This window comes from Hemitrygon akajei, chromosome 2 (genome assembly GCF_048418815.1).
Source record: "Hemitrygon akajei chromosome 2, sHemAka1.3, whole genome shotgun sequence".
Classification (NCBI taxonomy): Eukaryota; Metazoa; Chordata; class Chondrichthyes; order Myliobatiformes; family Dasyatidae; genus Hemitrygon; species Hemitrygon akajei.
Window position 1 is genome coordinate 164599043 of NC_133125.1, and position 27419 is coordinate 164626461.

The 27419-nt window shown below is 42.9% G+C and overlaps 3 protein-coding genes and 1 long non-coding RNA gene across 4 annotated transcripts in view; 1 reads left to right on the plus strand and 3 right to left on the minus strand.

Moving 5' to 3' along the window:
- Positions 1–281: 281 nt before the first annotated feature.
- On the minus strand, positions 282–2642 carry LOC140717835 (heat shock cognate 71 kDa protein-like). Its single transcript, XM_073031563.1, has one exon. The coding sequence runs from the start codon at positions 2515–2517 to the stop codon at positions 595–597; it is 1923 nt and encodes a 640-aa protein (XP_072887664.1). The 5' UTR covers positions 2518–2642; the 3' UTR covers positions 282–594.
- A 348-nt stretch (positions 2643–2990) lies between these two features.
- The window catches only part of LOC140717883 (uncharacterized), a 44116-nt gene continuing 19687 nt past the window's right edge, over positions 2991–27419 (plus strand). The window contains exons 1-2 of the long non-coding RNA XR_012096637.1: positions 2991–3169; positions 5946–6021. This is a non-coding gene — a long non-coding RNA (uncharacterized lncRNA). The remainder of the gene's footprint in view (positions 3170–5945; positions 6022–27419) is intronic.
- LOC140717845 (heat shock 70 kDa protein 1-like) lies at positions 14352–16792 on the minus strand. The gene has a single exon (XM_073031571.1). The coding sequence runs from the start codon at positions 16775–16777 to the stop codon at positions 14858–14860; it is 1920 nt and encodes a 639-aa protein (XP_072887672.1). The 5' UTR covers positions 16778–16792; the 3' UTR covers positions 14352–14857.
- Positions 21733–27419, minus strand: part of LOC140717856 (zinc-binding protein A33-like) — a 29693-nt gene continuing 24006 nt past the window's right edge. Inside the window, exon 7 of the mRNA XM_073031578.1 lies at positions 21733–26269. Within this exon, the coding sequence (XP_072887679.1) occupies positions 25731–26269 (539 nt within the window). The 3' untranslated portion in view covers positions 21733–25730. The remainder of the gene's footprint in view (positions 26270–27419) is intronic.

A 27419-nucleotide genomic window follows, 5' to 3' on the forward strand; every position in this document is an offset into this window, starting at 1 on the left:
TATTCTTCAGCTGCTCAGTAATACTCTCAACTCTAACACAAAGGAGGCAATATATTCACTCGAGCTTTTGCTCCACTCAGGATAGCCTTCCCAATTTGTTAGTGCTCAGCATATTAAAAACTTCAAGTGAGCTTAGAGCTAATCATTGACATTTTTTGTACAAAGCAACATCTTAATGAATAATTTTCCTGAAAAGCAACAGCTACAAACAATTCATTGGCTCCAAAGCATTTTTGGAAACAGAGAAAGTAGAAAAAGAGTGACACAGTGGAAACAATATCTCAGAACTGAAACTTCAAAAGGTTATTTATTTCCAAACATGTTAAATGAAGTGCAAAAAATGTTTAAGTACCCTTGGGTGAACAGGTCACCAAGTACAATCAAAAGTCCTAACCAAAACAGAAAGTGCTTCAAACAAGGCAACAGATGTTAAAAAAGTACTACAAACATCCCTCCAAAACTGGATTCAGCAAGATAACACATTAACAACAAGTATAAAATCATCAGGAAAAATTGTGATCAGTTACATTAGGTCAAGTCCACTGTGGGCTACGGTGAACAGTCCTCTTAGCCCAGATGTAACGGTATACACTCTTAATCCACCTCCTCAATAGTTGGTCCAGAGGAACTGGCATTCCCAGCCTGTGCCCTGCATGATTCCCCTGCGCCTGCTCCTTGGTACAGTTTGGCAATGATGGGGTTGCAGACTTTCTCCAGCTCTTTCTGCTTGTGCTCAAACTCTTCCTTCTCTGCCATCTGATTCTTCTCCAACCATGATATTGTCTCGTTGCACAGGTCAATAACTTTCCTCTTGTCTTCTGCACTGATCTTTCCAGCCATCTTCTCATCCTCCACAGAGCCCTTCATGTTGAAGGCATAGGACTCCAGGGAGTTCTTGGCTGCAATCTTCTGCCGCTGCATTTCATCCTCATTCTTGTACTTCTCGGCCTCCTGCACCATCCTGTCAATTTCCTCCTTACTCAGCCTGCCCTTGTCGTTGGTGATGGTGATCTTGTTTGTTTTCCCAGTGCTCTTGTCGACAGCAGAGACATTGAGGATGCCATTGGCGTCAATATCGAAGGTCACCTCAATCTGGGGTACGCCACGAGGAGCGGGAGGGATGCCACTCAACTCAAACTTGCCCAGAAGGTTGTTGTCCTTGGTCATGGCTCTCTCGCCTTCATACACCTGAATAAGGACACCAGGCTGGTTATCAGAGTAGGTGCTGAAGATCTGGGTCTGCTTGGTGGGGATGGTGGTGTTCCGCTTGATAAGGGTGGTCATGACTCCACCTGCCGTCTCCAGCCCCAATGACAGAGCAGCAACATCCAGGAGTAGCAGATCCTGAACATTCTCCGACTTGTCCCCCATCAGAATGGCCGCCTGGACAGCTGCCCCATAGGCCACGGCCTCATCGGGGTTGATGCTCTTGTTCAGCTCCCTACCGTTGAAGAAATCTTGCAGCAGCTTCTGGATCTTGGGGATGCGGGTGGAGCCTCCGACCAGGACAATCTCATGGATCTGGGATTTGTCCAGCTTGGCATCTCTCAGGGATTTCTCCACTGGCTCCAGAGTGCCCCTGAACAGGTCAGAGTTCAGCTCCTCAAACCGAGCCCTGGTGATTGAGGTGTAGAAATCAACACCCTCAAACAGAGAGTCAATCTCAATACTGGCTTGGGTGCTGGAAGACAGGGTTCTCTTTGCTCTCTCGCAGGCCGTCCGCAGCCTCCTCACCGCTCTCTTGTTCTGGCTGATGTCCTTCTTGTATTTCCGCTTGAACTCCTCAACGAAGTGATTGACCATGCGGTTGTCAAAGTCCTCTCCTCCCAGGTGGGTGTCACCAGCTGTCGATTTCACTTCAAAGATACCGTCATCAATGGAGAGAATGGAGACATCGAAGGTGCCACCACCCAGGTCAAAGATGAGAACATTACGCTCCCCTTTGCCTTTCTTGTCCAGGCCATAGGCAATGGCAGCTGCTGTCGGTTCATTGATGACACGTAGGACATTGAGACCAGCTATCACACCAGCATCTTTGGTTGCCTGGCGCTGGGAGTCATTGAAGTAAGCAGGAACGGTAATGACAGCGTTGGTGACATTGTAGCCGAGGTAAGCCTCAGCAATCTCCTTCATCTTGGTCAGCACCATGGAGGAGATTTCCTCTGGGTAAAAGGTCTTGTTCTCCCCCTTGTACTCCACCTTCACCTTGGGCTTCCCTCCGTCACTCACCACCTGGAAGGGCCAGTGCTTCATGTCAGACTGCACCGTCGGGTCATCAAACCTCCTCCCGATGAGCCGCTTGGCATCAAAGATGGTGTTGGCCGGGTTCATTGCCACTTGGTTCTTGGCCGCATCGCCGATGAGCCTCTCGGTGTCGTTGAAGGCCACATAGCTGGGGGTGGTGCGGTTGCCCTGGTCATTGGCGATGATCTCCACCTTGCCATGCTGGAAGACCCCCACACAGGAGTAGGTGGTGCCCAGATCGATACCGATGGCTGTCCCCTTGGATGCAGGCATCTTTCTCTCTCTATCGATGACCGTTAAGAACCTTGTCCGGCACAACACGCGAGTCTTCGATTCCGCTAACTCCAAACAGCCGTACCGCTCTCCGTCAAAGCGCTTTTGAACCGCCGTACAGGCGCTCTGTTTCTCCTTATATATCATCTGCGCCCTGCGTAGGGCGGGGCCCCAAGCATTGATTGACAGATATCTAACCATTAAGAATACGATCTGATGACGCACTGCCCAGTTGCTGGAGAAGGTTCTGGAAAGTAGACCAATGACATCGCAGCATACGTCAAGCTACTCGCGAGTTCGAGAAGAATCTGGAAGAGACGCTGATAGATGGCAGCCTCATCCAACAAAAGCGCCGGAAGGTTGGGCGAATGTTTCGCAGGTTAGCCAATGGCCGCGTGGTCCGCCCCAGCTTCGCGAAAGCTCCATGACTGACGGCTTGCGCAGCCAATGGGAGTGCCGCAGTTTGAGCTCATTGCCGAAGGCTGGTGAAGATTCTGCGACCTCGTTCAGTGCAAGGTCGCGGGCGTTCTTTGAAGGGAGAAGCTTCTGGAAGTGGCGGAAAGTTTGCTGGTGCGATGGTGGCGTAGAGAAGTGGGATCGGTTGCGTTTTAAAAAAAATGTTCAGGAAGTACTGGGAAGAACTTAAAAATGAGTATGTGGACTCTGGGAATCGGCCAGAGTCGAGTTGAGCTATTCTTAGGACTTCTATCGTTGCTGTTGTGGGGGGCGGAGGGGTGTTCTGGAACCTTACAGAAATATCAAGAAATTGTTCAACCCCAGTGACTTTGCAGTGTGGTGTTAATTTACCGACGTTGGTTCTTACTTACAACGGAGGGAAACTCAGGATGATGTTTATTATCACAAATCTTGAGATTTGTTGTTTGCGGCAGCAGTGCAGTACAAGACATAAAAATCTACAGTTTAATAATATATAATAAAGCAGTGCAAAAAGACCAGGGATCTGTTCTGGAACCCCTCCTCTTTGTGAGTTTTATAAATGACCTGGATGAAGAAGTGGAAGGGTGGGTTAGTAAATTTACTGATGACACAAAGGTTGGAGGTGTTGTGGATAGTGTGGAGGGTTGTCAGAGGATACAGCAGGACATTGATAGGATGCAAAACTGGGCTGAGAAGTGGCAGATGGAGTTCAACCCAGATAAGTGTGATGGCAGAATAAAAACATAGAAAATAGGTGCAGGAGTAGGCCCTTCGAGCCTGCACCGCCATTCAGTATGATCATGGCTGATCATCCAACTCAGAACCCTGTACCTTCTTTCTCTCCATACCCCCTGATCCCTTTAGCCACATGGGCCATATCTAACTTCCTCTTAAATATAGCCAATGAACAGGCCTCAACTGTTTCCTGTGGCAGAGAATTCCACAGATTCACCATTCTCTGTGAAGAAATTTCTCCTCATCTCTGTCCTAAAAGGCTTCCACTTTATCCTTAAACTGTGACCCCTCATTCTGGACTTCCCCAACATTGGAAACAATCTTCTTGCATCTAGCCTGTCCAATCCCTTTAGAATTTTATACATTTCAATAAGATCCCCCCCTTAATCTTCTAGATTCTAGTGAGTATAAGCCTAGTCGATCCAGTCTTTCTTCATATGAAAGTCCTGCCATCCCAGGAATCAATCTGATGAACCTGATATAGCATTAATGGTAAGACTCTTGTCAGTGTGGAGGATCAGAGGGATCTTGGGGTCTGAGTCCATAGGGCTCTCAAAGCTGCTTCACAGGTTGGCAGTGTTGTTAGGAAGGCGCATGGTATGTTTGCCTTCATCAACCGTGGGATGGAGTTCAAGAGCCGAGAGATAATGCTACAGCTATATAGGACCTGGTCAGACCCCACTTGGAGTACTGTGCTCAGTTCTGGTCACCTCACTACAGGAAGGATGTGGAAACTATAGAAAGGGTGCAGAGGAGATTTACAAGGATGTTGCCTGGATTGGGGCGCATGCCATATGAGAATAGGTTGAGTGAACTCGGCCATTTCTCCTTGGAGCAACAGTGGATGAGAGGTGACCTGATAGAGGTGTACAAGATGATGAGGGGCATTGATCATCAATGTGGATAGCCAGAGGTTTCTTCCCATGGCTGAAATGGCTAACACGAGGATCTGTATTTTTTCATTTTAGCATTTGTTCTTCTGCTCCTGCATAATCTAAATGGAAAACATCCACAACTTTAAATTTCTCCATCTCAGGCTGATATTTAGCACAAAGATTATGTTGGTTGAATTAAATGTAAACCATCAATGATAATGGGGAGAGACAAAATATAACAGTGAATTTTGTGCTGCTTCTTTCACAACGTCCCTGACAACTAACAGGTTTGGTTTATATAAGTGTCCATAAATCAGAAACATGGGAAGTCTGCAGATGATGGCAATCCAAAGCAACATATGCAAAATGCTGGAGGAATTTGGCAGCATCTATGGAAATGAATAAACAGTGGTCGTTTCAGGCCGTGATTTTGTTTGGAGTCAGAAAATTCACAAAAGCTGTAGCCTCAGAAGAATTGGGTTTATTATGACTGAAACCAGACATGAAATTTATTATTTTGTACCAGCAGTACAGTGCAGGCATAAGAAAATACTCAAATTACAATAAAAAATAGTGCAGAACGGGGATACTGAGGTAGTGTTGGGAAAAAAAAAGTTCTTAAAATGTTGAGTGTGGGGCCTCCTCCGTGATGGTAGTAATAAGAATCGGGTATGTCCTACGTGGTGAGGATCCTTCATCATAGATTGTGCCTGTGATGGAGCTGGATTTCCACAGTATTGTAACAAACGGTATCAACAACACACAGGACTTATAGGAAAGAACTATTACGTTTGTATGTATGGGTGTTCTTAAGTCTGGCATTGGTAACTTGGGGACACCTTATTGATCCCAAAGTACTTCTCAGTCAATTAAATATTACTGTTTAAAAAATATATAATAATATACTACAATAATAACTATTGTGGCAGGCACGAGCAAGGTTCCATAAACATTAATCATCACATTTAAAGTGATATTATTTGAGGGATATACACTGGAAAGGTCACCTATGAGTGTTTCAGGATATTATACAATTGAAATATTCTTGGAAGTCCAATTGCTAACATAATAAAGGAAAATTAAACATTCACAGGCAGTATGATACCACAAAGCTACATGAACATATATGGCATCTTAATTGAGTGAAAAAAAACTCCAATATCATAATGCTCCCTTGCTGTTACATGGAATAATGAATTTAAGTGGTCCTCACAACTGCCTAAACTAGTGAGGGAATAATATTCAAAGAAATTGCAGGCACTGGAAAACAGAAAATGGTGCAAATCCTCAGCATGTCAGGCAGTAACTGTGGAAAGGGAAGCAGTTGAAATTTCAGATTTGAAACTTTATCAGAACTGCTAATTGTTTCTCTTTCCACAGGTGCTGCCTGACCCGAGTTTTCCACTGTTTTCTGTTTTTATCTTTTGTCATGATTTTCTTAACGTAAAGCAATGTGGTAAGTATGAACACTCCAATCAATATATTCATAAAATAATAGGCACATAATTTGAGGTTAATTGAAACTTCAAGCTGACAGGCGATGATATTTCAAAGTTAGTAAAGACAACAGAGCCTTAGTTGTTGGGGAAAGAACATAGAATAGTACAACACAGTGCAGGCCCTTCAGCCCACAATGTTGTGCCGACCCTTAAACCCTGCCTCCAATATAAACCCCCACCTTAAATTCATCCAGATACCTGTCTAGTAGTCTCTTAAATTTCATATCCTTCCTTTATTCTGTCTCCGGCACACCTATTGTGCAAAGGGAGGCTATGTTTTTGGAAGACCTTTCCGGAAAAGTCTCACTACAGAGGCCTTACTCATCTGGCTTGAGTACACAGTGCCGCAGTCACCCAGTCTATTTCGTCTGTAAGCAGAGGTATCTCTGGCGGTCTCACTTCAGCATACTCACTTGACTACAACTGCCCCTGGCTATTCTTGCCTTACCACGACTTCCACAAGGTACTACAGTGTGGCTGACAGGTGCCCATGCTGTTCTCCTTGGGCACAAGTAAAATAAAAGGAATGCTTGAATTGTAAGAGCATGTGTGTTCTGGGCCCAGTCTTTTTAGTTGTTTCATTTTATTATTGGCAATAGCAATCTCATAGGGAGAGATAGATGTGGTGCAAAGCGGGGGGCAAACGTAAGTGGAGATGTGGAGAAAGCGAACCAGCTGAACAACTTCTTCAACAGGTTCGACAGCACAATCTCATCCTCACCGCAGAAATCCACACCAGGCTTACTTCCCTCACAGGAAAATAGCCACTCACAGGAGACCTTGCCCACGCCCAGGATTACGGCTGCACAGGTGGAAGGTCAACTGAGGAAGATCTGTACCAGCAAGGCGGCTGGACCGGATGGAGTTTCCCCACGATTACTGAGGGCCTGTGCGACTGAGCTGGGAGAACCACTACAGCGCATCTTCAACATGAGCCTGGAGCAGAGAAGAGTACCCAGACAGTGGAAAACATCCTGTATTGTCCCGGTACCGAAGAAACCACAACCAAAGGAGTTGAATGACTTCAGACCTGTTGCCTTGACGTCGCACGTGATGACCATGGAGCGGCTGATAATACAGAATCTGAGGCCACAAACCAGGCACGCCCAGGATCCTCTTCAGTTTGCGTATAAGGAGAAGGTGGGAGTGGAGGATGCTATCACGTATTTGCTGCACAAATCACTCTCTCACCTAGATGGGGTCAGTTGTGCTGTGAGGATTACATTCCTTGACTTCTCTAGTGCCTTTAACACCATCCAGCCCAAGATCTTAAGGCACAAACTAACGGAGATGGGAGTAGACTCTCACATGGTGGATTGGATAGTGGACTACTTGACAGATAGACCTCAGTATGTGCGGTTGGGAGACTGTAGGTCTGACACGGTGGTCAGCAGCACAGGAGCGCCGCAGGGAACCGTACTCTCTCCAGTCCTGTTCACCCTGTACACATCAGACTTCCAATATAACTCGGAGTCCTGCCATGTGCAGAAGTTCGCTGATGACACGGCCATAGTGGGGTGTGTCAGGAATGGACAGGAGGAGGAGTGTAGGAAACTGATACAGGACTTTGTGATATGGTGCAACTCAAACTACCTGCGTCTCAATATCACCAAGACCAAGGAGATGGTGGTGGACTTTAGGAGATCTAGGCCTCATATGGAGCCAGTGATCATTAATGGAGAATGTGTGGAGCAGGTTAAGACCTACAAGTATCTGGGAGTACAGTTAGACGAGAAGCTAGACTGGACTGCCAACACAGATGCCTTGTGCAGGAAGGCACAGAGTCGACTGTACTTCCTTAGAAGGTTGGCGTCATTCAATGTCTGTAGTGAGATGCTGAAGATGTTCTATAGGTCAGTTGTGGAGAGCGCCCTCTTCTTCGTGGTGGCATGTTGGGGAGGAAGCATTAAGAAGAGGGACGCCTCACGTCTTAATAAGCTGGTAAGGAAGGCGGGCTCTGTCGTGGGCAAAGTACTGGAGAGTTTAACATCGGTAGCTGAGCGAAGGGCGCTGAGTAGGCTACGGTCAATTATGGAAAACGCTGAACATCCTCTACATAGCACCATCCAGCGACAGAGAAGCAGTTTCAGCGACAGGTTACTATCGATGCAATGCTCCTCAGACAGGATGAAGAGGTCAATACTCCCCAATGCCATTAGGCTTTACAATTCAACCGCCAGGACTTAAGAACTTTTAAAAAGCTATTATTAATGCTTTTTGAGAGAGTGATTTAGATGCATATCATATTTTTTACTGAGTTAAGTATTGTATGTAATTAGTTTTGCTACAACAAGTGTATGGGACATTGGAAAAAAAGTTGAATTTCCCCATGGGGATGAATAAAGTATCTATCTATCTATCTATCTATTTAGAGTACTTGTGCAGGATAGCACACCCTCTCCATCAATACTCTGCCCTCCCCCACAGTACTAATGAACAAACTCTTCAGTGTTATATTAGATGGCTCCTTTTGTAAAGGTAACTTCTACAGCTGAGCCAGCACCTGCTGCCTGGATGAATCCCAAGTGCCTTGAAATAAACAACGCAGAATTTTACACTGCTGTCCCATCTAGAGGCTGTTCAACTGAAACAAATGACATCACACTGAAACATGCATTGATACAATTAACAAGTTGTGTCATTTGCATAACCTACACTCACAGAATCATAAGAAAATCTACACAACAGACGGAGGCAGATTAGCCTTTGTGTTTGTTCCAATTGAAAAATGTTACTCAAAACAAATTCCACCTTCAAGTCTGGTCACAGTAGCTCAAACGCAGGTCCAAGTACTGTCACAATGCGATGAGAGTTTCTGTTACTGCTTTGATTTCTGGCAACACATTCCAGATCCTTAGCAATACTTTGTTAAAAGACCTTGCTCATCTCTCTCTACTTTCAGCCACTTGCGTTAAATTTATGCCACATGGTTTTGTCTGCCAAGGGAAATAAGTTCTAGCTATTCAAAATTCAAAGTTAATTTACTGTCACCATATACACTGCCAGTGATTAGTGATGTTCCCAGGGGTCAGCTTGACGGGATTTTGTGGCCAAGTTTGCAGGTGATATGAAGATAGGAGGAGGGGCAGGTAGTGTTGAGAAAGCGGGGCATCTGCTGAAGGACTTCATAGATTGGGAAAATGGGCAAAGAAGTGGCTGATGGAATATAGTGTAGGGAAGTGTATGGTCATACACTTTGGTAGAAGGAGTGATGGTGTAGACTGTTTTCTAAATGGGGAGAAAATTCAAAAATCAGAGGTGCAAAGGGACTAAGGAGTCCTTGTGCAGTATTCCCTAAAGATTAACTTGCAGGTTCTGTTGGTGGTAAGAAGGCAAATGCACAGTTAGCATTCATTTCAAGAGGATTAAAATATGAGCAAGGATGTGTTGAGGATTTATGAGGAATTGGACAGATCACACTTAAATCACATAGCAGAGTATTGTGAGCAGTTTGGGCCCCGTTATCTGAAAATGGATATGCTGACATTGAAAAGGGTTCAGAAGAGGTTCATGAGAATTATTCTGGGAATAAAGGGTTAATCTATGAGAAGGATTTGATGGCTCTGGGCCTGTACTCGCTGGAGCTTAGAAGAAAGAGGGTGGATCTCATTGAAACCTATCAACTATTGAAAGGCCTAGATAGTGTTGATGTAGAGAGGATGATTCCAGTAGTGGGTGTGTTTAGGACCAAAGGGCATAGCCCCAAAACAAAGGGGCATCTACTTAGAACAGATGTGAGGAAGAATTTATTTAGCCATAGTGTGGTGTTTTTGATTAGTCAGTGCAATATAGGTTACAGGGAGAAGGCAGGGAATGGTACTGAGAGGGATAATAAATCAGCAATGATGGATTAGCAGGTAGCCCGGATGGGCTGAATGGACTGATTCTGCTCCTTTGTCTTATGGTCTTACACTACCCTGAGATTGATCTTCTTGCAAGTATTCACAGTAGAACAAAGAAATAGAATATTATCTATGAAAAAGTTGCATACAAACACAGACTGACAATTAATGTGCAAAATAACACACACAGAAAAACAAATAATATAAATAAATATACTCTGAACATTAGTATAGTCCTTGAAAGTGAGTCCTTGGGTTGTGTTGAGTGATCAGTGTTGAGGTTAGTGAAGTTATCTATTGCTGGTTCAGGAGTCTGTTGTTGTAGGGTAATAACTTCCTGAACCTGGCGCTCTGGGACCTGAGGCTTCTTTTGTCATGGTCCCTGTAATTTTATACAACTCATTTAAATCTTTCCTTAACAAGGAACAACTGTGTTTTATCCAGTCTTATAGTTACAACTTCACAGTGTTGGCACAATCTTTCCATATATCAACCCCACATCCTCTCCAGAGCAAACAGACCTTTCCTATGACATGACCAGAGTTGTATGCAGTAGTAAAGCTGTGGTAAACTGTGTGTATATTTCTCGTATCTCCTCCATGCACTTCACATTTATTGTTTTGGCTAATGAAGAAATAAATTTGTATGCTATTTTAACAACATTATTGATCAGTCCCGAGGTCCCGTTTCTTCATACACCCAACATTCTCCCATTTTTGTACATGCTATTTTCTTGCTGCACATTTTTAACTGCACAATGTCACAAACCTCTGGATCACATTTAATTTGCCAATTTTCTGTCCAATCAACAGTACTGTGCAACAGTCCCGGGCACATGAAAAATTCTGTAAAGTGAAGATGCTTTCAAATATAATGAAATGAAAAGTTTTAAATATCAAAAATTTTTCTAAAAAGCAGTAAATAGTATTATAGTAAATCAAATCAATATATGGTGTGACCACCCTTTGCCTTTAAAACTTCAACAATTCTCTTAGGTACACTGTTGTGCAGTTTAATAAGAAAATCGGCTGGTAGATTGTTCCAAGCATCTTGGAGAACTTGGCATAGTTCTTCTGCAGACTTTGACTGTATCAGTTGCTTTTTTGTCTCCCATTAATCGCAGAGAGCCTCAATATTGTTGAGATCAAGGGTTTGTAGAAGGTATACCACCTGAAGCCAAATAAGGTGCCTAAGAGTTTTGCACAGTATATACCATATACACACTCAGTGGCCACTTTATTAGGGACACCTGTAAACCTGCTTGTTAATGTAAATATCTAATCAGCTAATTGTAGCAGCAACTCAATGTATAAAAGCTTGCAGACATGGGCAAAAGGTTCAGACCAAACAGAATGGGGAAGAAATGTGATCTAATTGACTTTGACCATGGAGTGATTGTTGGTGCCAGATGGAATGGTTTGAGTATCTCAGAAACTGCTGATCTTGGATTTTTACGCAAAACAGTCTCTGGAGAATGGTGCGAAAAAGCAAAAAAAAATTCAGTGAATTGCAGTTCTGTGGGTGAAAACATCATCTTAATGACAAAGGTCAGAGGAGAAAGGCGAAACAGTAACTCAAATAATCATGCAGTCATCTCAAAATGCACAACATGTTGAACCTTGAGTGGGCGGGCTATACAGCAGAATACTATGAACATAAACTAAGTGGCCACTTTATTATGTACAGGAGGTACTTAATAAAGTGGCCAATGAATGTAAGCAACCCACACAAAATGCTGGTGGAACGCAGCAGGCCAGGCAGCATCTATAGGAAGAAGCACAGTCGACGTTTTGGGCTGTCCTGACGAAGACTCTCAGCCCGAAACATCGACAATGCTTCTCCCTATCTCCCTATAGATGCTGCCTGGCCTGCTGTGTTCCACCAGCATTTTGTGTGTGTCGCTTGAATTTCCAGCATCTGCACATTTCCTCGTGTTTGCAATATATGTATATATTTCTGCAATGTAAAGCTTGCTTCTTCACTGGAACACACACAAAAGTGCTGGAGGAACTCAGCAGCCCAGGCAGCATCTATGGAAAAGAGTAAACAGTCGTCGTTTTGAGCCAAGCCGTTCATTAGGACTGGAGTATAAAATATGAGAAGTCAGAGTAAGAAGCTGGGGGGAAGGAAGGAAGAAATTCAAGGTAGTAGGCGATTATGGTGAAACCAGAAGAGGGGGGTGTGAATGAAACAGCTGGGAAGTCACTTGGTAAAAGAAATAAGGAGCTGGAGAAGGGGGAATCTGTTAGGAAAAGACAGAAGACCATAAAAGAAAGGGAAGGGCGAAGTGATGGGCAGGTAAGGAGATAAGGTAAGAGAAGGAAATGGAAATGGGGAATGATGGGGGGGGGGGGGGGTCATTACCAGAAGTCTGACAAATTGATGTTTAAGCCATCACGTTGAAGGCTACCCAGATGGAATATAAGATGTTGCTCCTTCAACCTGAGTGTGGCCTCATTGCAGTGGTAGAGGACTGATATGGACTGACATGTCAGAATGAGACTGGGAAGTAGAATTTAAAAAGTGGCCACTGAGAGATCCCACTTTTCAAAAGCCTTTCTAAAATTCATGAAATCTTTATCAAATACGCTGCCCTATTCACTCTTATTATCCACTTGAAGAATTAAGTCAAGTTAGACAGACATGATCTCATCCTAATAAACCCACACTATTTGCCCTGATTAACCTGTACTTTTTAAAATGAAATTTGTACTGTTTGTTCTAATAGTTTCCTATATAATTATTTGCTTTATCACTTTTAAACAACAGGACAATATTATCTGTCTACAATCTTTCAGAACAAAGAGGATTGGAAAGTTTTAGTCTGCCTTTGAAAAGCCTGGGATCATTCAGAGCAAGTTATTCTTTTTCAGATACATGTTCCCTTTCAGTTTTTATCCTATCAGATACATTAACATCCTTTTTCATGAAAACATAAGCAAAATATTTTCAGAACTTTATGCACGTCAGTTTGTTGGTACTTAGTAGGTGTGCTGATATTGTTTGATGAAGCAGCACAGTAGCATAGTGGTTAGCACAATGCTTACAGTAGCAGTGATCTGGGTCAATTCCCACAGCTGTCTGTAAGGAATGTGTGCATTCTCCCCGTGATCTCATGGGTTCCCTCCCACAGTCTGTTTGGTAGGTTAATTGGGCATTGTAAATTGTTCTGTGATTAGGCTAGAGTTAAATTGGGGGTTGCTCGGCAGTGCAGCTCAAAGAGCCGGAAGGGCCAATGTATACCATGCAGTACCTGAAAGAAATAAAGAAGAAAGAAATGTACTTACGAAACAAATTTGGGTTTTCTTTAACTTGCTAATGTTTTTCATACTCAATTTGGTTTCAATGAAACCTATGAATACTATCTTGATATTTCTTTCCTTGTTACCGCAGAATAACCAACCTCACAGGGTTAGTCAGTGTCAATGGATTTCATTCTATTCATGATTTCCCTTTTAATTTAACTCCAGCAATTTCTATATTTTAAGCTTTTCAATGTATTAAGTGCTTGGTGTCTGATATAATTTTTCTCGGTTTTCCTTCCCTGCCATTAATGCATCTTATCATCCAGGGTATTGTACTTATAAAGCACCATAAACTGCTTTGTGGTAATGTTATTTAACATTTTAAACAACGTATGAAGAGCTTGTCATATGAAGAATGCTTGATGGCTCTGGCCTGTATTCACTGGAATTCTGAAGAATGAGGGGATCACCTAATTAAAACCAATTGAATGTTGGAAGGCCTCAATATAATGGATGTGGAGAGGATGTTTCCTATGGTGGTAGAGTCTAGGAACACAGCCTTGGAATAGAGGGGTGTCCTTATAGAATGGATTTGAAGAGGAATTTCTTTAGCCAGAGAATGGTAAATCTGGAATTCATTGCCACAGGTGTCTGCAGAGCTCAGTATATTTATGTATATTTAAGGCAGAGGATGATAGATTCTTGATTGGTCAGGGCATGAAGGGCTACAGGGAGAAAGCAGGAAATTGGGGCCGAGAAGAAAAATTAGGTTGACCATGATGAAATGGCGGAGCAGATTCGATGGGCCAAAATAGCCTAATTCTGCTCCTATACCTTATAACATGGTTGGACAAGTGACCATTGTTTAGATATGAAAATAAGCTTTAAGAAATATCTTGTAGCTAGACAGATGCAGATATGTTTAGCAAAGTAGTTCAAGATCCTGTGCAGGTGTGATGGGTAAACAGGACAAGTAAATGTATTCAATAAAGCATAGCTACTCATGTACAAAGAAGCTGATAGAAATGAGAGATATGAGAAGGAAAGCAGTATTTTAACTTGTCTCTTTCAAAGTAATAATTGACCTACAGCAAGCAAAAAAAGGGATTTTTTTCTGTGAAAATTACTTTGAATTTTTCAATTTTTATCGCTATATTTCATCAAATGATTTTTATTGGTTGTAAAATGTATTTGCTTTTCCAGATGGTAAAAAGCAAAATGTCTTTAAACTTGGACCAGAGTTAAACCAATCTATCATGTTAAATGAATGAGAAGTGAATTTGCAGTGGCAAAGTTTGGAAAAGGGAATCAATGTTTCAAACAACAATTTTTAAAAAATAGCACAAATACAAATATATTTTAATAAGCAGTCTACTGCAGATTTATGTTTCAAACATTTAAGTATGAAACATTTCAAAATTTTGCAACAAGATGGACAGAGTGAAAGGAAAATCCAATGCGCTTTCTGCCTTTGCTACCAATTCTTTGAAACCATCATTTATGAAGCACAATATGCTTCAAGAAAGCTAAAAGCTGAACCACTATCAGACTTGTGCTGTTATTGCAGAGTTCTAAGAGTTAACCTAAAAGTATCTATCTCAGAGAAAGTTCACAGGGGCTGCTGTAGGTAGTCATAAACAGTGCATATGACACATGTTCAAGTCCAAAAGGTCAGTGATCAGTATCATTCACATGAACACAATCTGTTAATCCACCTCCTCAATGGTTGGGCCTGAGGAATTGACATGTCCAGCCTGAGAGCCAAAAGAAGCCTCAGGAGCTGCTCCTTGGTGCAGTTTGGCAATGATGGGATTGCAGACTTTTTCCAGCTCTTTCTGCTTGTGCTCAAACTCTTCCTTCTCTGCCATCTGATTCTTCTCCAGCCATGCTATTGTCTGGTTGCATAAGTCAATGATCTTCCTCTTGTCTTCTTCACTGACCTTATTCCTTAAATTTGCATTCTCCACAGAGCCCTTCATGTTGAAGGCATAGGACTCCAGGGAGTTCTTGGCTGCAATCTTCTGCCGCTGCATTTCATCCTCATTCTTGTACTTCTCGGCCTCCTGCACCATCCTGTCAATTTCCTCCTTACTCAGCCTGCCCTTGTCGTTGGTGATGGTGATCTTGTTTGTTTTCCCAGTGCTCTTGTCGACAGCAGAGACATTGAGGATGCCATTGGCGTCAATATCGAAGGTCACCTCAATCTGGGGTACGCCACGAGGAGCGGGAGGGATGCCACTCAACTCAAACTTGCCCAGAAGGTTGTTGTCCTTGGTCATGGCTCTCTCGCCTTCATACACCTGAATAAGGACACCAGGCTGGTTATCAGAGTAGGTGCTGAAGATCTGGGTCTGCTTGGTGGGGATGGTGGTGTTCCGCTTGATAAGGGTGGTCATGACTCCACCTGCCGTCTCCAGCCCCAATGACAGAGCAGCAACATCCAGGAGTAGCAGATCCTGAACATTCTCCGACTTGTCCCCCATCAGAATGGCCGCCTGGACAGCTGCCCCATAGGCCACGGCCTCATCGGGGTTGATGCTCTTGTTCAGCTCCCTACCGTTGAAGAAATCTTGCAGCAACTTCTGGATCTTGGGGATGCGGGTGGAGCCTCCGACCAGGACAATCTCATGGATCTGGGATTTGTCCAGCTTGGCATCTCTCAGGGCTTTCTCCACTGGCTCCAGAGTGCCCCTGAACAGGTCAGAGTTCAGCTCCTCAAACCGAGCCCTGGTGATTGAGGTGTAGAAGTCAATGCCCTCAAACAGAGCATCAATCTCAACATCACTCTGGGTGCTGGAAGACAGGGTTCTCTTTGCTCTCTCGCAAGCCGTCCGCAGCCTCCTCACCGCTCTCTTGTTCTGGCTGATGTCCTTGTATTTCCTCTTGAACTCCTCAACGAAGTGATTGACCATGCGGTTGTCAAAGTCCTCTCCTCCCAGGTGGGTATCACCAGCTGTCGATTTCACTTCAAAGATACCGTTATCAATGGAGAGAATGGAGACATCGAAGGTGCCACCACCCAGGTCAAAGATGAGAACATTACGCTCCCCTTTGCCTTTCTTGTCCAGGCCATAGGCAATGGCAGCTGCTGTCGGTTCATTGATGACACGTAGGACATTGAGACCAGCTATCACACCAGCATCTTTGGTTGCCTGGCGCTGGGAGTCATTGAAGTAAGCAGGAACGGTAATGACAGCATTAGTGACATTGTAGCCGAGGTAAGCCTCAGCAATCTCCTTCATCTTGGTCAGCACCATGGAGGAGATTTCCTCTGGGTTAAAGGTCTTGTTCTCCCCCTTGTACTCCACCTTCACCTTGGGCTTCCCTCCGTCACTCACCACCTGGAAGGGCCAGTGCTTCATGTCAGACTGCACCGTCGGGTCATCAAACCTCCTCCCGATGAGCCGCTTGGCATCAAAGATGGTGTTGGCCGGGTTCATTGCCACTTGGTTCTTGGCCGCATCGCCGATGAGCCTCTCGGTGTCGTTGAAGGCCACATAGCTGGGGGTGGTGCGGTTACCCTGGTCGTTGGCGATAATCTCCACCTTGCCATGCTGGAAGACCCCCACACAGGAGTAAGTAGTACCCAAATCGATCCCGATGGCTAATGGTTTTGATCCAGGCATATCTGTCTCTCAGGTAATGTCATCTATATTCCGTCTTCTCTGCTGCTGCAATGGATTATACAATTTTTAGTGCGTCTCTTACCCAATAGCGCGTTTCTTTAAGTATGATATTTTGCTTCCCACCGTCCGTTTGTGCAGCGGCAGTTTAATGTCGTAGGCGGCGCTCTGATTGTTATTGCCGCCGGCAGCAGCCAATCAGGGCTCAAGGTGTTGAGATAATTCGGGGCGGCGACCAATGGCAGCGTGGCTGGACGCCCGGAGCCGGGGAAGATGAAAATTACGAGCGAGCGAGGGTGGTGGAAAGCTGGTGAGGCCCGAGAGTGTAGAGACAGGAACTGGACATGGGTAGGGGGCCATGTGACTCTGATCAACAGGGGCTAGAACTGATCAATTGCAGAACATTCTAGTTTTGCCTCTCGGATCTTCTTTTATCAGATCAATTTACAAAAAAATCTAGTGAAGGGCGATACGCACTCCGCCCCCAATTAGTGTAGCTGTTGGAATTCTAAGATAGAAATAGAGACATAGCAAGCCTGGCTGCTTTAGTGAAGGCAGAGACATTGTATATGCCTCAGGACAATTATCTTTCCTCGGGGCTTGCAAGTCACTTGAATTCTCCATCCCACTCCTACCTCTCTTTTGACCTATAGTACTGTTACAAGAAGTTCCAAGTTAGGCTTGAGGTGCAACTTACCATTTTTAGTGAAACCTATTACAGCTTTCCAGACTCAATAAAAACTAGGAGTGGGCTCCTTACTTTTCTAACATCAGAATCAGAATCAGGTTTCATAATATTGGCATGTGTTGTGAAATTTGTTGTTATGTGATAGCAGTACAATCAATGTTCCCTCTAATGTGTAATTTCTGAGAAGTAAGATCTTCAGGGTAGTAATTTCTGGATTGCTACCTGTGCCATGCACCAGTGAGGGTAGGAACAGGATGATTTGTCAGAAAATACATGGCTGAGAAGCTGGGGCAGGAGGCAGTGCTTCAGGTTCTTAAATCATTGGAATCTCTTCTGGGGGATGTATGACTTGTACAAAAGGGACAAGTTGCACCTGAACCTGAGGGGGACCAATATTCTCATAGACAGGTTTGTTAGAACTGTTGGGGGAGGTTTAAACTAATTTGGCAGGGGAATGGGAACTGGCATGAAAGGACTTAGGATAGGACCCTTCGAGGAATGTGATCATGAATTCACTGATCATGATCATGAATGATCATGAAATCATTGAATTCACCCTGAAATTTGAGGAGAAGCTAAAGTCAGATGCATCAGATGTATTAAAGGATCAGTGCAGTATCAGTGTAAAGGTATCAATGGAGTAAAGGGAATTACAGAGACATGAGAAAGGAGTAGGCCAGAATTAATTGGAAAAGAGCACTGGCAGGGATGATGGTAGAACAGCAATGGCTGGTATCTCTGGAAGCAAATTGGAAGGCACGGGATAAATACATCCCAAAGAGGAAGAAGTATTCTAAAGGAAAGATGACACAACTGTGGCTAACAAGGGAAGGCAAAGCCAACATAAAAGCCAAAGAGCATAAAATAAAGCAAAAATAGTGGGAATTTAAATGATTGTGAAGCTTTTAATAACAAAAGGCAACTTAAGAACATTAAGAAGGTAAAGATGGAATATGAAAGTAAGCTAGCCAGTAATATTAAAGAGAATATCAAAAGTTTATTCAGATACATAAAGTGTAAAAGAGAGGTGAGAGTGGATATTGGACCACTGGAAAATTACGCTGGAGAGAAAGTAATGGGAGACAAGGAAATGGCGGGCAAAGTGTTTTGCATCAGTCTTCACTGTGGAAGACACCAGCAGTATGGTGTCAGGGGTCATGTAGTGTGTGAAATTACAATAACTAGAAAGAAGATTCTTGGGAAACTGAAAGGTCTGCAGGTAAATCAGTCACCTTGACCAGATGGTATACACGCCACAGTTCTGAAATCGGTGACTGAAGAGATCGTGGAAGCAGTCGTAATGAACTTTCAAGAATCACGAGATTCTGGAATGGTTATGGAAGACTGGAAAATTGCAAATATCACTCCACTCTTCAAGAGGGAAAAAGGCAGAAGAAAGGAAATTATAGGCCAGTTAGTCTGTCTTCAGTGGTTGTGAAGATATTGGAGTCGATTATTAAGGAAGAGGTCTCAGGGTTCTTGGGGGCACATGATAAAATAGGTCATAGTCAACATGGTTTCCTCAAGGGAAAATCTTGCCTGACAAATCTGTTGGAATTCTTTGAAGAGATAACAAGCAGAATAGAGAAAGCTGAGTCAGTTGATTTAGTTGGCTCCATCTTGGGTACTAGCCTACAAAGTACCCAGGACATCTTTAGGAAGCGGTGTCTCAGAAAGGCAGCTTCCATTATTAAGGACCTCCAGCAGCCATGACATGTCCTTTTCTCACTGTTACCAATCAAATAGGAGGTACAGAAACCTGAAGGCACACACTCAGCGATTCAGGAACAACTTCTTCCCCTCTGACATCTGATTTCTAAATGGATATTGAACCTGTGAACACTGCTTCACTTTTTAAATATACACTATTTCTGTTTTTGCACTATTTTAATCTATTCAATATATTTATACTGTAAATTTATTTATTTATTCTTATTTCATTTTTCCCTTTCTTTTTCTAGATTATGTATTGCATTGAACTGCTGCTGCTAAGTTAACAAATCTCACCACACGTCAGTAATAATAAACCTGATTCTGATGTTGTGTACTTGGATTTTCAGAAGGCCTTTCTTACCCTTCCTGAAGTCCAGAATCAATTCTGCAGCTTATTTCTGCCCTGTGCAGTGCCTCCCCCCCCATACCAGACGGTGATGCAGCCAGCTAGAATCCTCTCCACAGTACAACTGTAGAAATTTGCGAGGGTCTTTGATGATGTAGCAAATCTACTCAAACTCCTATTGATTTCTTGAACCAACCAACATACCCTATCCACTACCTCAGAAAAGCAAAACTTTACACTAAAATGGACTTTGTATTTTTCTGTCCAATTGTGTTCTCTTGAATAATATTATATAATTTATGGCTAATTTATGTTTTTCTTGTGAATGTTTTCTCTGTAATGAAATGTCTCTGTGATGGTTCTGCAAGTTTTTCATTGCTCAATTTGAGAAGAAGGATTTCGGTTTCAAGATTTGACTAGAAAACCTGGGTTATTCTCCTGGTTTATCTGAGAGATAAACAGGGCCATGATGGGGTTTAGATGCGGTAAATAGAGGGAATTTGTTCTCAATAGCAGTTAATTCCCGGGAAAGTAGGAGATTGAGAGTCGATCTGGTAGATGTATACAAGATATTGAGAGGTATAGACAGAGTGAAAGCATAGTCTTTTTCCCCCAGGGAGGGGGTGCTAAAAACAAGAGGCTATAGGCCTACGATCAGAGGGAAAAAAATTAAAACATAACAGAGGCAGTTTCCTCATGTTAAAGGTGGAGCACGTTTGGAATGAGCTGCTGGAAATAGTGGTGACATGGCCACATTAGCAACATATAAAAGTGACCTTGTTAAGTACATGGATAGGAGTGGTTGAGAGAGCTAATGGCCAAATGGAGGCAGGATGGACAGCTTGCTGGGTCAAACAGGTAGCATGGGTACGTTGAGCCGAAGGACCTGCTTCCAAGGACTGTTGTTCAAGTACTGCATATTACAGAGCATAGAATGTGACAAAATACAAGGGGGATGAGAGGGACAACTATTTTGTGCAGAGTGATGGTGATCTAAAACTCACTACCCATAGCACCATAGCAGAAGCTGAATTAATCAGGTCTTTCAAAGGAAATTTGATAGATGAGAATAAACTCCATGAGTGCAGAGTAAGAGTGGAACAATTAATGCACTAGGAGATGGCATAGACTCAAATGGGCAAATGGCTTTTCCTGATCAATAATGATGCTGTGCATTGTCTAAGCAACCATATAAACTAGCGTCAGGTTTTTCAGTCAATTACTTCACTGCTACTTCCCACTGCCCTGGTGGGAGGTTTGATCACTGAATAACTATGGTAAGCCATTCCCACCATTTAGGTGCAACCATCAGTTTTAGATCTTGAAGGCAGAGTAGCAAAATAATCAAGTCATCTGGGTTTGCTGCCATTATCTGGTTCCAGTAGGGGCATTAAGGAAATAGATGTTTGTGGAATAGGGTCAGACTTGGTTTTGCTTGGTGGGACGATTTTTAATAGGACCAATCTGTGGTGAAGTTCAATTAGAGGTTCAAGTTAGACTCTCTCTCCACTTAAAATTAACTCTTATAATGCAGAGGTCATCATTAAACACTGGATGGGCAGCACCGTGGTGCAGCTATTAGAGATGCTACCACACAGTGCCAAAGATCCCGACCTTGAGGACTGTCTGTGTGGAGTTTGCAAGTTCACCCTGTGACCATGCAGGTTTCCCATAGATGCTCCATTTTCCACCTACATTAAAAAAAAACATGGGGATTAGTAAGCTAATTGCAACTGTAAATTGGTCCTAGCGTGCAAGTAAGGGGTAGATCATGGGGTGGGGGGAGTTGATGGAAATGTGGGTGAAAAATATGATTAGAAACATAGAAAACCTACAGCACAATACAGGCCCTTCGGCCCACAAAGTTGTGCCGACCACATCCCTACCTTAGAAATTACTAGGCTTACCTATAGCCCTCTATTTTACTAAGCTCCATGTACCTATCTAAAAGCCTCTTAAAAGACCCTATTGTCTTTTATCGATTAATGTAGGATCAGTACAGATGGGTGGTTCATGGCGCAGGCTTGATAGGCCAAAGAGCCTGTTTCTATGCATGACTGTCAGCAGCTTGAGGTACAGTATCTTGTCTGTGTTGCTCCACGACTCTAAATACAGCAAAGCATGGTGCTTCAAAATACAAAACCATCCAACCACAAGATTTGTGATATTCTAAACAACCCTGTCAAGAAATACAGACATGAGCTCAACCGATCATAGTTGGAGCTATTTTAATATCAGAACAAAGTCATTTACAATCATGGCTTTATTGCAAAAGTAATATTTCTACAACATTGTAATAAAACAGATTGATTTATGTTCCCAAAAATTAAAAAGCTGCTATTAAAAAACAGCTAATTTAGTGCACATTAAATATGTTTCTCACATAATATGTTCAAAGCTGATTGATAGACTGCATTACAAATTTTTGTACTATTGCCATGACATTGGCCCTGAGCAGCATCCAGACTTCAAATGGGAATGTCAATCAAATGAATTAATGCAGATTTAAATCAGTTCAGCTACTAATTCCTGTGCCATTCTTACAAATAATTACGGACGCCTTGATGATTGTCTCCATTCTCCTATCTTAAAAACACAATTAAATCCAATTTAGTTTTTATTATTGCAATTGGCAGTTTCAATGCGCAGCCCCATGGTATGCACATGGTTAGATTGTTTACACACCACCAGACAATGGTGGAACTTACTGCTTGAATTTTTATCACTTTTTTTTTGCATATTGTTCAGTAGGTGTTCTGATTTTTGAGGAGGTAAAGCAGTAAATAGAGTGAATAGAGTAAAGTTTAGTGTGATTTTGATGCAGTAAATGAAAGACAGATCATCAAGATAATTGAGAGAAAATGCAAAAAGTATGAGAGAGAAAGGAAGAACTGCATGATAGACAGAACAGCTTCGTGCCGTATTGTCAAAGAGTGCACACATGCAAAAGGGAGCCAAGGAACCAGACTGGTATCTTTCCAATGAGATGTTACACAGAAATCCCATCTGCCTTCTCCAGTAAATGCAACAGATGGCATGGATGTTATTGCCAGTGTCCTGGTCAATATTTATCACTATCAGCATTACTTGTAATAAATTATTGCCGATTAGCACACTGCTGTACACGTAGGAGAATGCTGTGCACAAATAGGCAACAATCAATAGAAGGTAGTGACAACCTTCAACGGATCGCAATGACAACAATATCCGAATCTAAAAAAATGGATGAATAAAACACTGTAAACATATCATTGGCTTACAAGCACTGAAGAGACACCCAGGATCACGAAAGCTAAAGAAACACAAGCTTTCTTTCACATAAATCATCTGGACTGGCAATGAGGTGATGCAGGATCTATACTGCCAACGATTCAATTAAACTACCAAACTCCAGAAATTATTAGTTCCTGATCCATCCATTATTCGAGGCAATTTCACTAACTTGTTCACATAAAATCAGAATGAAGGATAAACTGGCCAATCTGCCTGAGCTTCAACAAGGTTGCCCCTCCTTGTATAACCTTTTCAACAGATTAAACTTCAAGATCTCACAGTGAAATATTTCTCATAGTAGGTGAGCCAAGAGTAATCAGATGAAAAACAGATCACCACCACTTAATATAGCCACGTGTTTACAGGGCAGTCATATCTTGCGGACACCATAGAACAATTAACATTGTTAACATATTCCCACAACTAATGATCTTACTTTAAAGACTCTTTATCTTGTTATTTTGTGCTCTTGTTATTTATTGCTATTTATATTGCATTTCAAGAGTTTGTCTTCTATGCTCGTTCATTGATCCCATTTACAGTTACTGTTCTATAGACTTGCTGAGTGTGCCCGCAGGTGAAAGAATCTCAGGGTTGTATGTGCTGACATGTTTGTACCCTGATAATAAATTTTACTCTGAACTTTGAATATGCACTAACAATGTGGCCTATTACAGTCTTATAAACATTATTTAGTATAGGTAGTGGATCAAGTCTTTTGGTGTACAGGATACCAGCAATAAGCAAATAGTATTGTTGAACTGTGTTCTTCAATACTTTTAATTTCTTCTCTTTGAAGGGTGAACAGTGGAAAGGGTAAACAGTTTGAAGTTCCTAGTGTCAGCTTCTGAGATCTATACAGGGCCCACCATATTGATGCAATTATGAAGAAGGCATGACAGAGGCTATATTTCATCAGGAGTCTGAGATCTGGCATCTCACCAAAGGCTCTCAGTAAATTTCCATAGATGCATCCATTTGACTGGTTGCATCGCTGTCTGGTATTGAGGGGCCATTGCATAGGATCATTTAAAAAAAAGTTGCAGAGGGTTGTAAACTCAGCCAGCTCCATCATGGGCAGTAACCTCTCTGTCCAAAGACATCTTCCTAAGGCATTGCTTTAAAAAAAAGGCAGCATCCATTATTGAGGACCCCCCCCCCACCCCCCACCACTCAGGGGATTCCCTCATCTCATTGCTACCGTAAGGGGGTGGTTCAGGAGCCTGAAGAGAGACACTCAGTTTCAGGAGCAGCTATCAGATTTCTAAATGGTCAATGAACCCATGGACATCACCTCACTAGTTTTTGCTTTCTTCTTGCGCTGCTTATTCATTTTTATATGTATATTTGGTACTGTAATGTATAGTAAAGTTTATGTATTGCCCTGTACTGCTGTCACAAAACAACACATTTCAGAAAACATGTAAATCTGATTCTGATGCTTGGGGTCAGTAATGGATAGGAGTGAAGCTAATAATGGGGTGAGCAATGGCAGCTGTTTCACTGAATGGCAACTTCAAGTTAAAATGAAGCAGGATGCAATATGGTAACAACATGAGATTGAGCTATATCCTCCTCTCTCCCCCCACCTTTTTATTCTGGTGTCTTCCCCCTTCCTTTCCAGTCCTGAAGAAGGGTCAACTGTTACTCATTTCCACAGACGCTATCTGACCTGCTGTATTCCTCCAACATTTTGTGTGTGTGTTGCTTTGGATTTCCAGCATCTGCATAATTTTTTGTGTTTAAGAACAACAGTGCTGCCATGTCATAGCACTAACACACTATGCAATAATAGTGTCCTAAAGTAGTGGAAACTGGCTATAATTTGAAGTTTTTTTTTAGAGAAATCTATTGGTAGTTTTTTTAAAGAAAAACAATTGACATTGTGTTAGGAAAGTCATGGGCTGAAGGGCCTGTACTGTTCTAAAAACTGTCAACCTCAAAAGATAACTCTTGTGTTTCTCTCCCACCTCCTACAGAGGCGTTTCTGATTTTATTTCAAGATTTTAGTTTGGAACCAAACTCGAATGAGTCAACAGCAAAGTTATTTGATTATATGCAATGCCCAAGTTCAACATACCCAGACTGCATGGAGATTTGCTTTGCATTACCTCATTTCATGTCCACTTCAGAATACTCCACAGTAATTAATCACCATCGCAACCAAATTCTTCCCTGTCCACCCACTTGTTAATATCCAATAGGGAAACTAATAAGAGATTTAAGGAAAGATGTAAGGTAGATTTTAAAAAGATCAATGGTGTTAACTCCAAACCTATATGCAGCTAGGAAGAACATGTTTAAGGTAATGCAGGTAAGCTGACCCAATATTATTAGAGATTTTAAAAAAGTTAGAGATAAGGATTAACTTTGTCACATGTACATTGAAACATGCAGTGAAATTTGTTGTTTTGCATCAATGACCAACAGGATTGTGTTGCGGAGAGCCTGCAAGGCTTGCCATACTTCCAGAGTCAACATAGCATGCCCACATCTCATTAACCTTAATCTGTACATCTTTGGAATATGGGAGGAAACCAGCGTGGTCACAGAGAGAACATACAAACCCCTTAAGACAGTGGTGGGAATTGAACGCAGTCTGTTGGCACTGTAATAGCGTTTTACTAACCATTATGCTACTGTGGCACCCAAACACTTTTGTTAGAGCTTCTATAAACCAATACTCCCTAATTATGTGACATACTACAGAACCACAGGCAAAGTACCTGACTGGCCCACTTGACTGGTCAACTTGTAGAACTCCATTGGAATTGGTAGCTATAGGAGATTCGGTGAGGGGTGAGGGGAGCGGTGACGGGGTGGGGGGGGGGAACTACAACATGCAGCATAGGGTCAGAGGAGATAAAAAACAAAAACAAGTATGCATTACAGAAGCTGGAGGTTGAACTTGTCGCCCTGAGGAATTTGCAGCTCACTCACAAGTAGAGGTGGTGTAATCTTAGCATCCCCCGGTTGCTCTTGGTCACGTGCAAGCCCGGGTAAAAAAACGGGTAGACCTTCTCAGTGAAGGTGGCGTGGAAAGTGAAGAGATGAGAAAAAATATCTGCATCATAGAAGGAAACCCTTCCACCTTCATAGTCTAGGTAAACCCCAATCCGTGTAGGAATGTCCTTCATCTCGATCACTTTAGGGTGGACTAAGAAAGCACCAAAATTGTCCTTGTCCCTGTACACTGTCCAGTATCCATACTTAGGAGACTGCCGGACATCACCCTTCCGGTTGACAGACTCTCTTGCCACACCCAGACTCCAATCCTTCCCATCTCCCACGTCCACTTGCCAGTAGTGCCTTCCCGAAGTGAACCCATCGGTGGCCAGGATGAAGGCGGCAACGCTGAATCTTTCCGGGATGTCGGGAACCAACTTGGGCTTCTCGTTGTACCTCACTCTCGTTGGTCCACAGAGGGAGAGGTGGGAGCTGGCAGTGTCAGGATCAAAAGTCAGATTAGACAGACCTGCAGAGATGAATGAATGCAACATATCAAGAAGTAAACTTGATTAGCAAAAGCCGACCTGGTTACCACTTTCCAGAAGACTTCAGTTGCTTGTCACTTAAGTGTCCATGTGGTACAGAAGGCAACTTGCGAGTGTCAGAATTGGAATGGGAACTAGAATTAAAATGGGTGGCTACCTTTTTGAGACAGGCAGAGCAAAGATGTCATTCTGACATGTCAGTCCATGGCCTTCTCTACTGTCATGATGAGGCCAGTCTCAGGCCTCATTGCATATTCTGTCTGGGTAGCCTCAAAGCTGACAGTATAAACATTGATTTCTCCATCCTCTTTTTCAATTCCCTACTCTGGCTCCCCTCTTATCTCTTCTCCTCATCTGCCATTAGTGCCCCTCCTTTGTTTCCTCCCATGGTCTGCCCTCCTCTCCTATCAGATTCTGTCTTCTTCAGTCCATTAGCTCTTCAATCATCTCCCAGATGCTCATGTCCTTCCCCCCTCCACCCATCTACCTTCCCTCACACCTGGTTACACCCAAGACCTGCCTGCTCGTACTCCTTCCTGTCCCCTCACCTTCTTATTCTGGCTTCTTCCTCAGACTGAAATGTTGACTCTTTCTTCTTCTCCTGACTTCCTCCAGCATTTTGTGTGTAGCAACTGTACTGTAATTGCTGGATAATTCACTAGACAATTACATGCATGTTGAAGATGATATTAAAAAAAAACAAACATAGGAAAGTTAAACTACACGAGAAGTAACAATTCCTCAGGGTCCCTATGGGAGTCTATGTCAAGCAATGAAGCAGTATTGTTCCTCTTCGAATGTTCAGCCATTCACCCTCATTTCCATCAACTCATCCTAAATTCCACTCTGCACCTACATAAGAGGTATCTCACTGATACCTACCTGATACTGAAAGGCTGTGGTGAGAATGCCTCCACCAGAAGGAGAGTCTAGGATCGGGAATGAAACTCTTTATTCCTCTTCATAGATGCAGCCTGACCTGCTGAGTTCCTTCAGGCGTGTGCATGTGCGTGAATCTGCACTCTGGATTTCCAGCATCTGCAGAATCTCATGTTTATGGTTGGTGGAAGGGATCGATTCTGGGCATAAAATAAGCCGGACACAACAATCTCGAAGTTTTGGTGAGGGTGG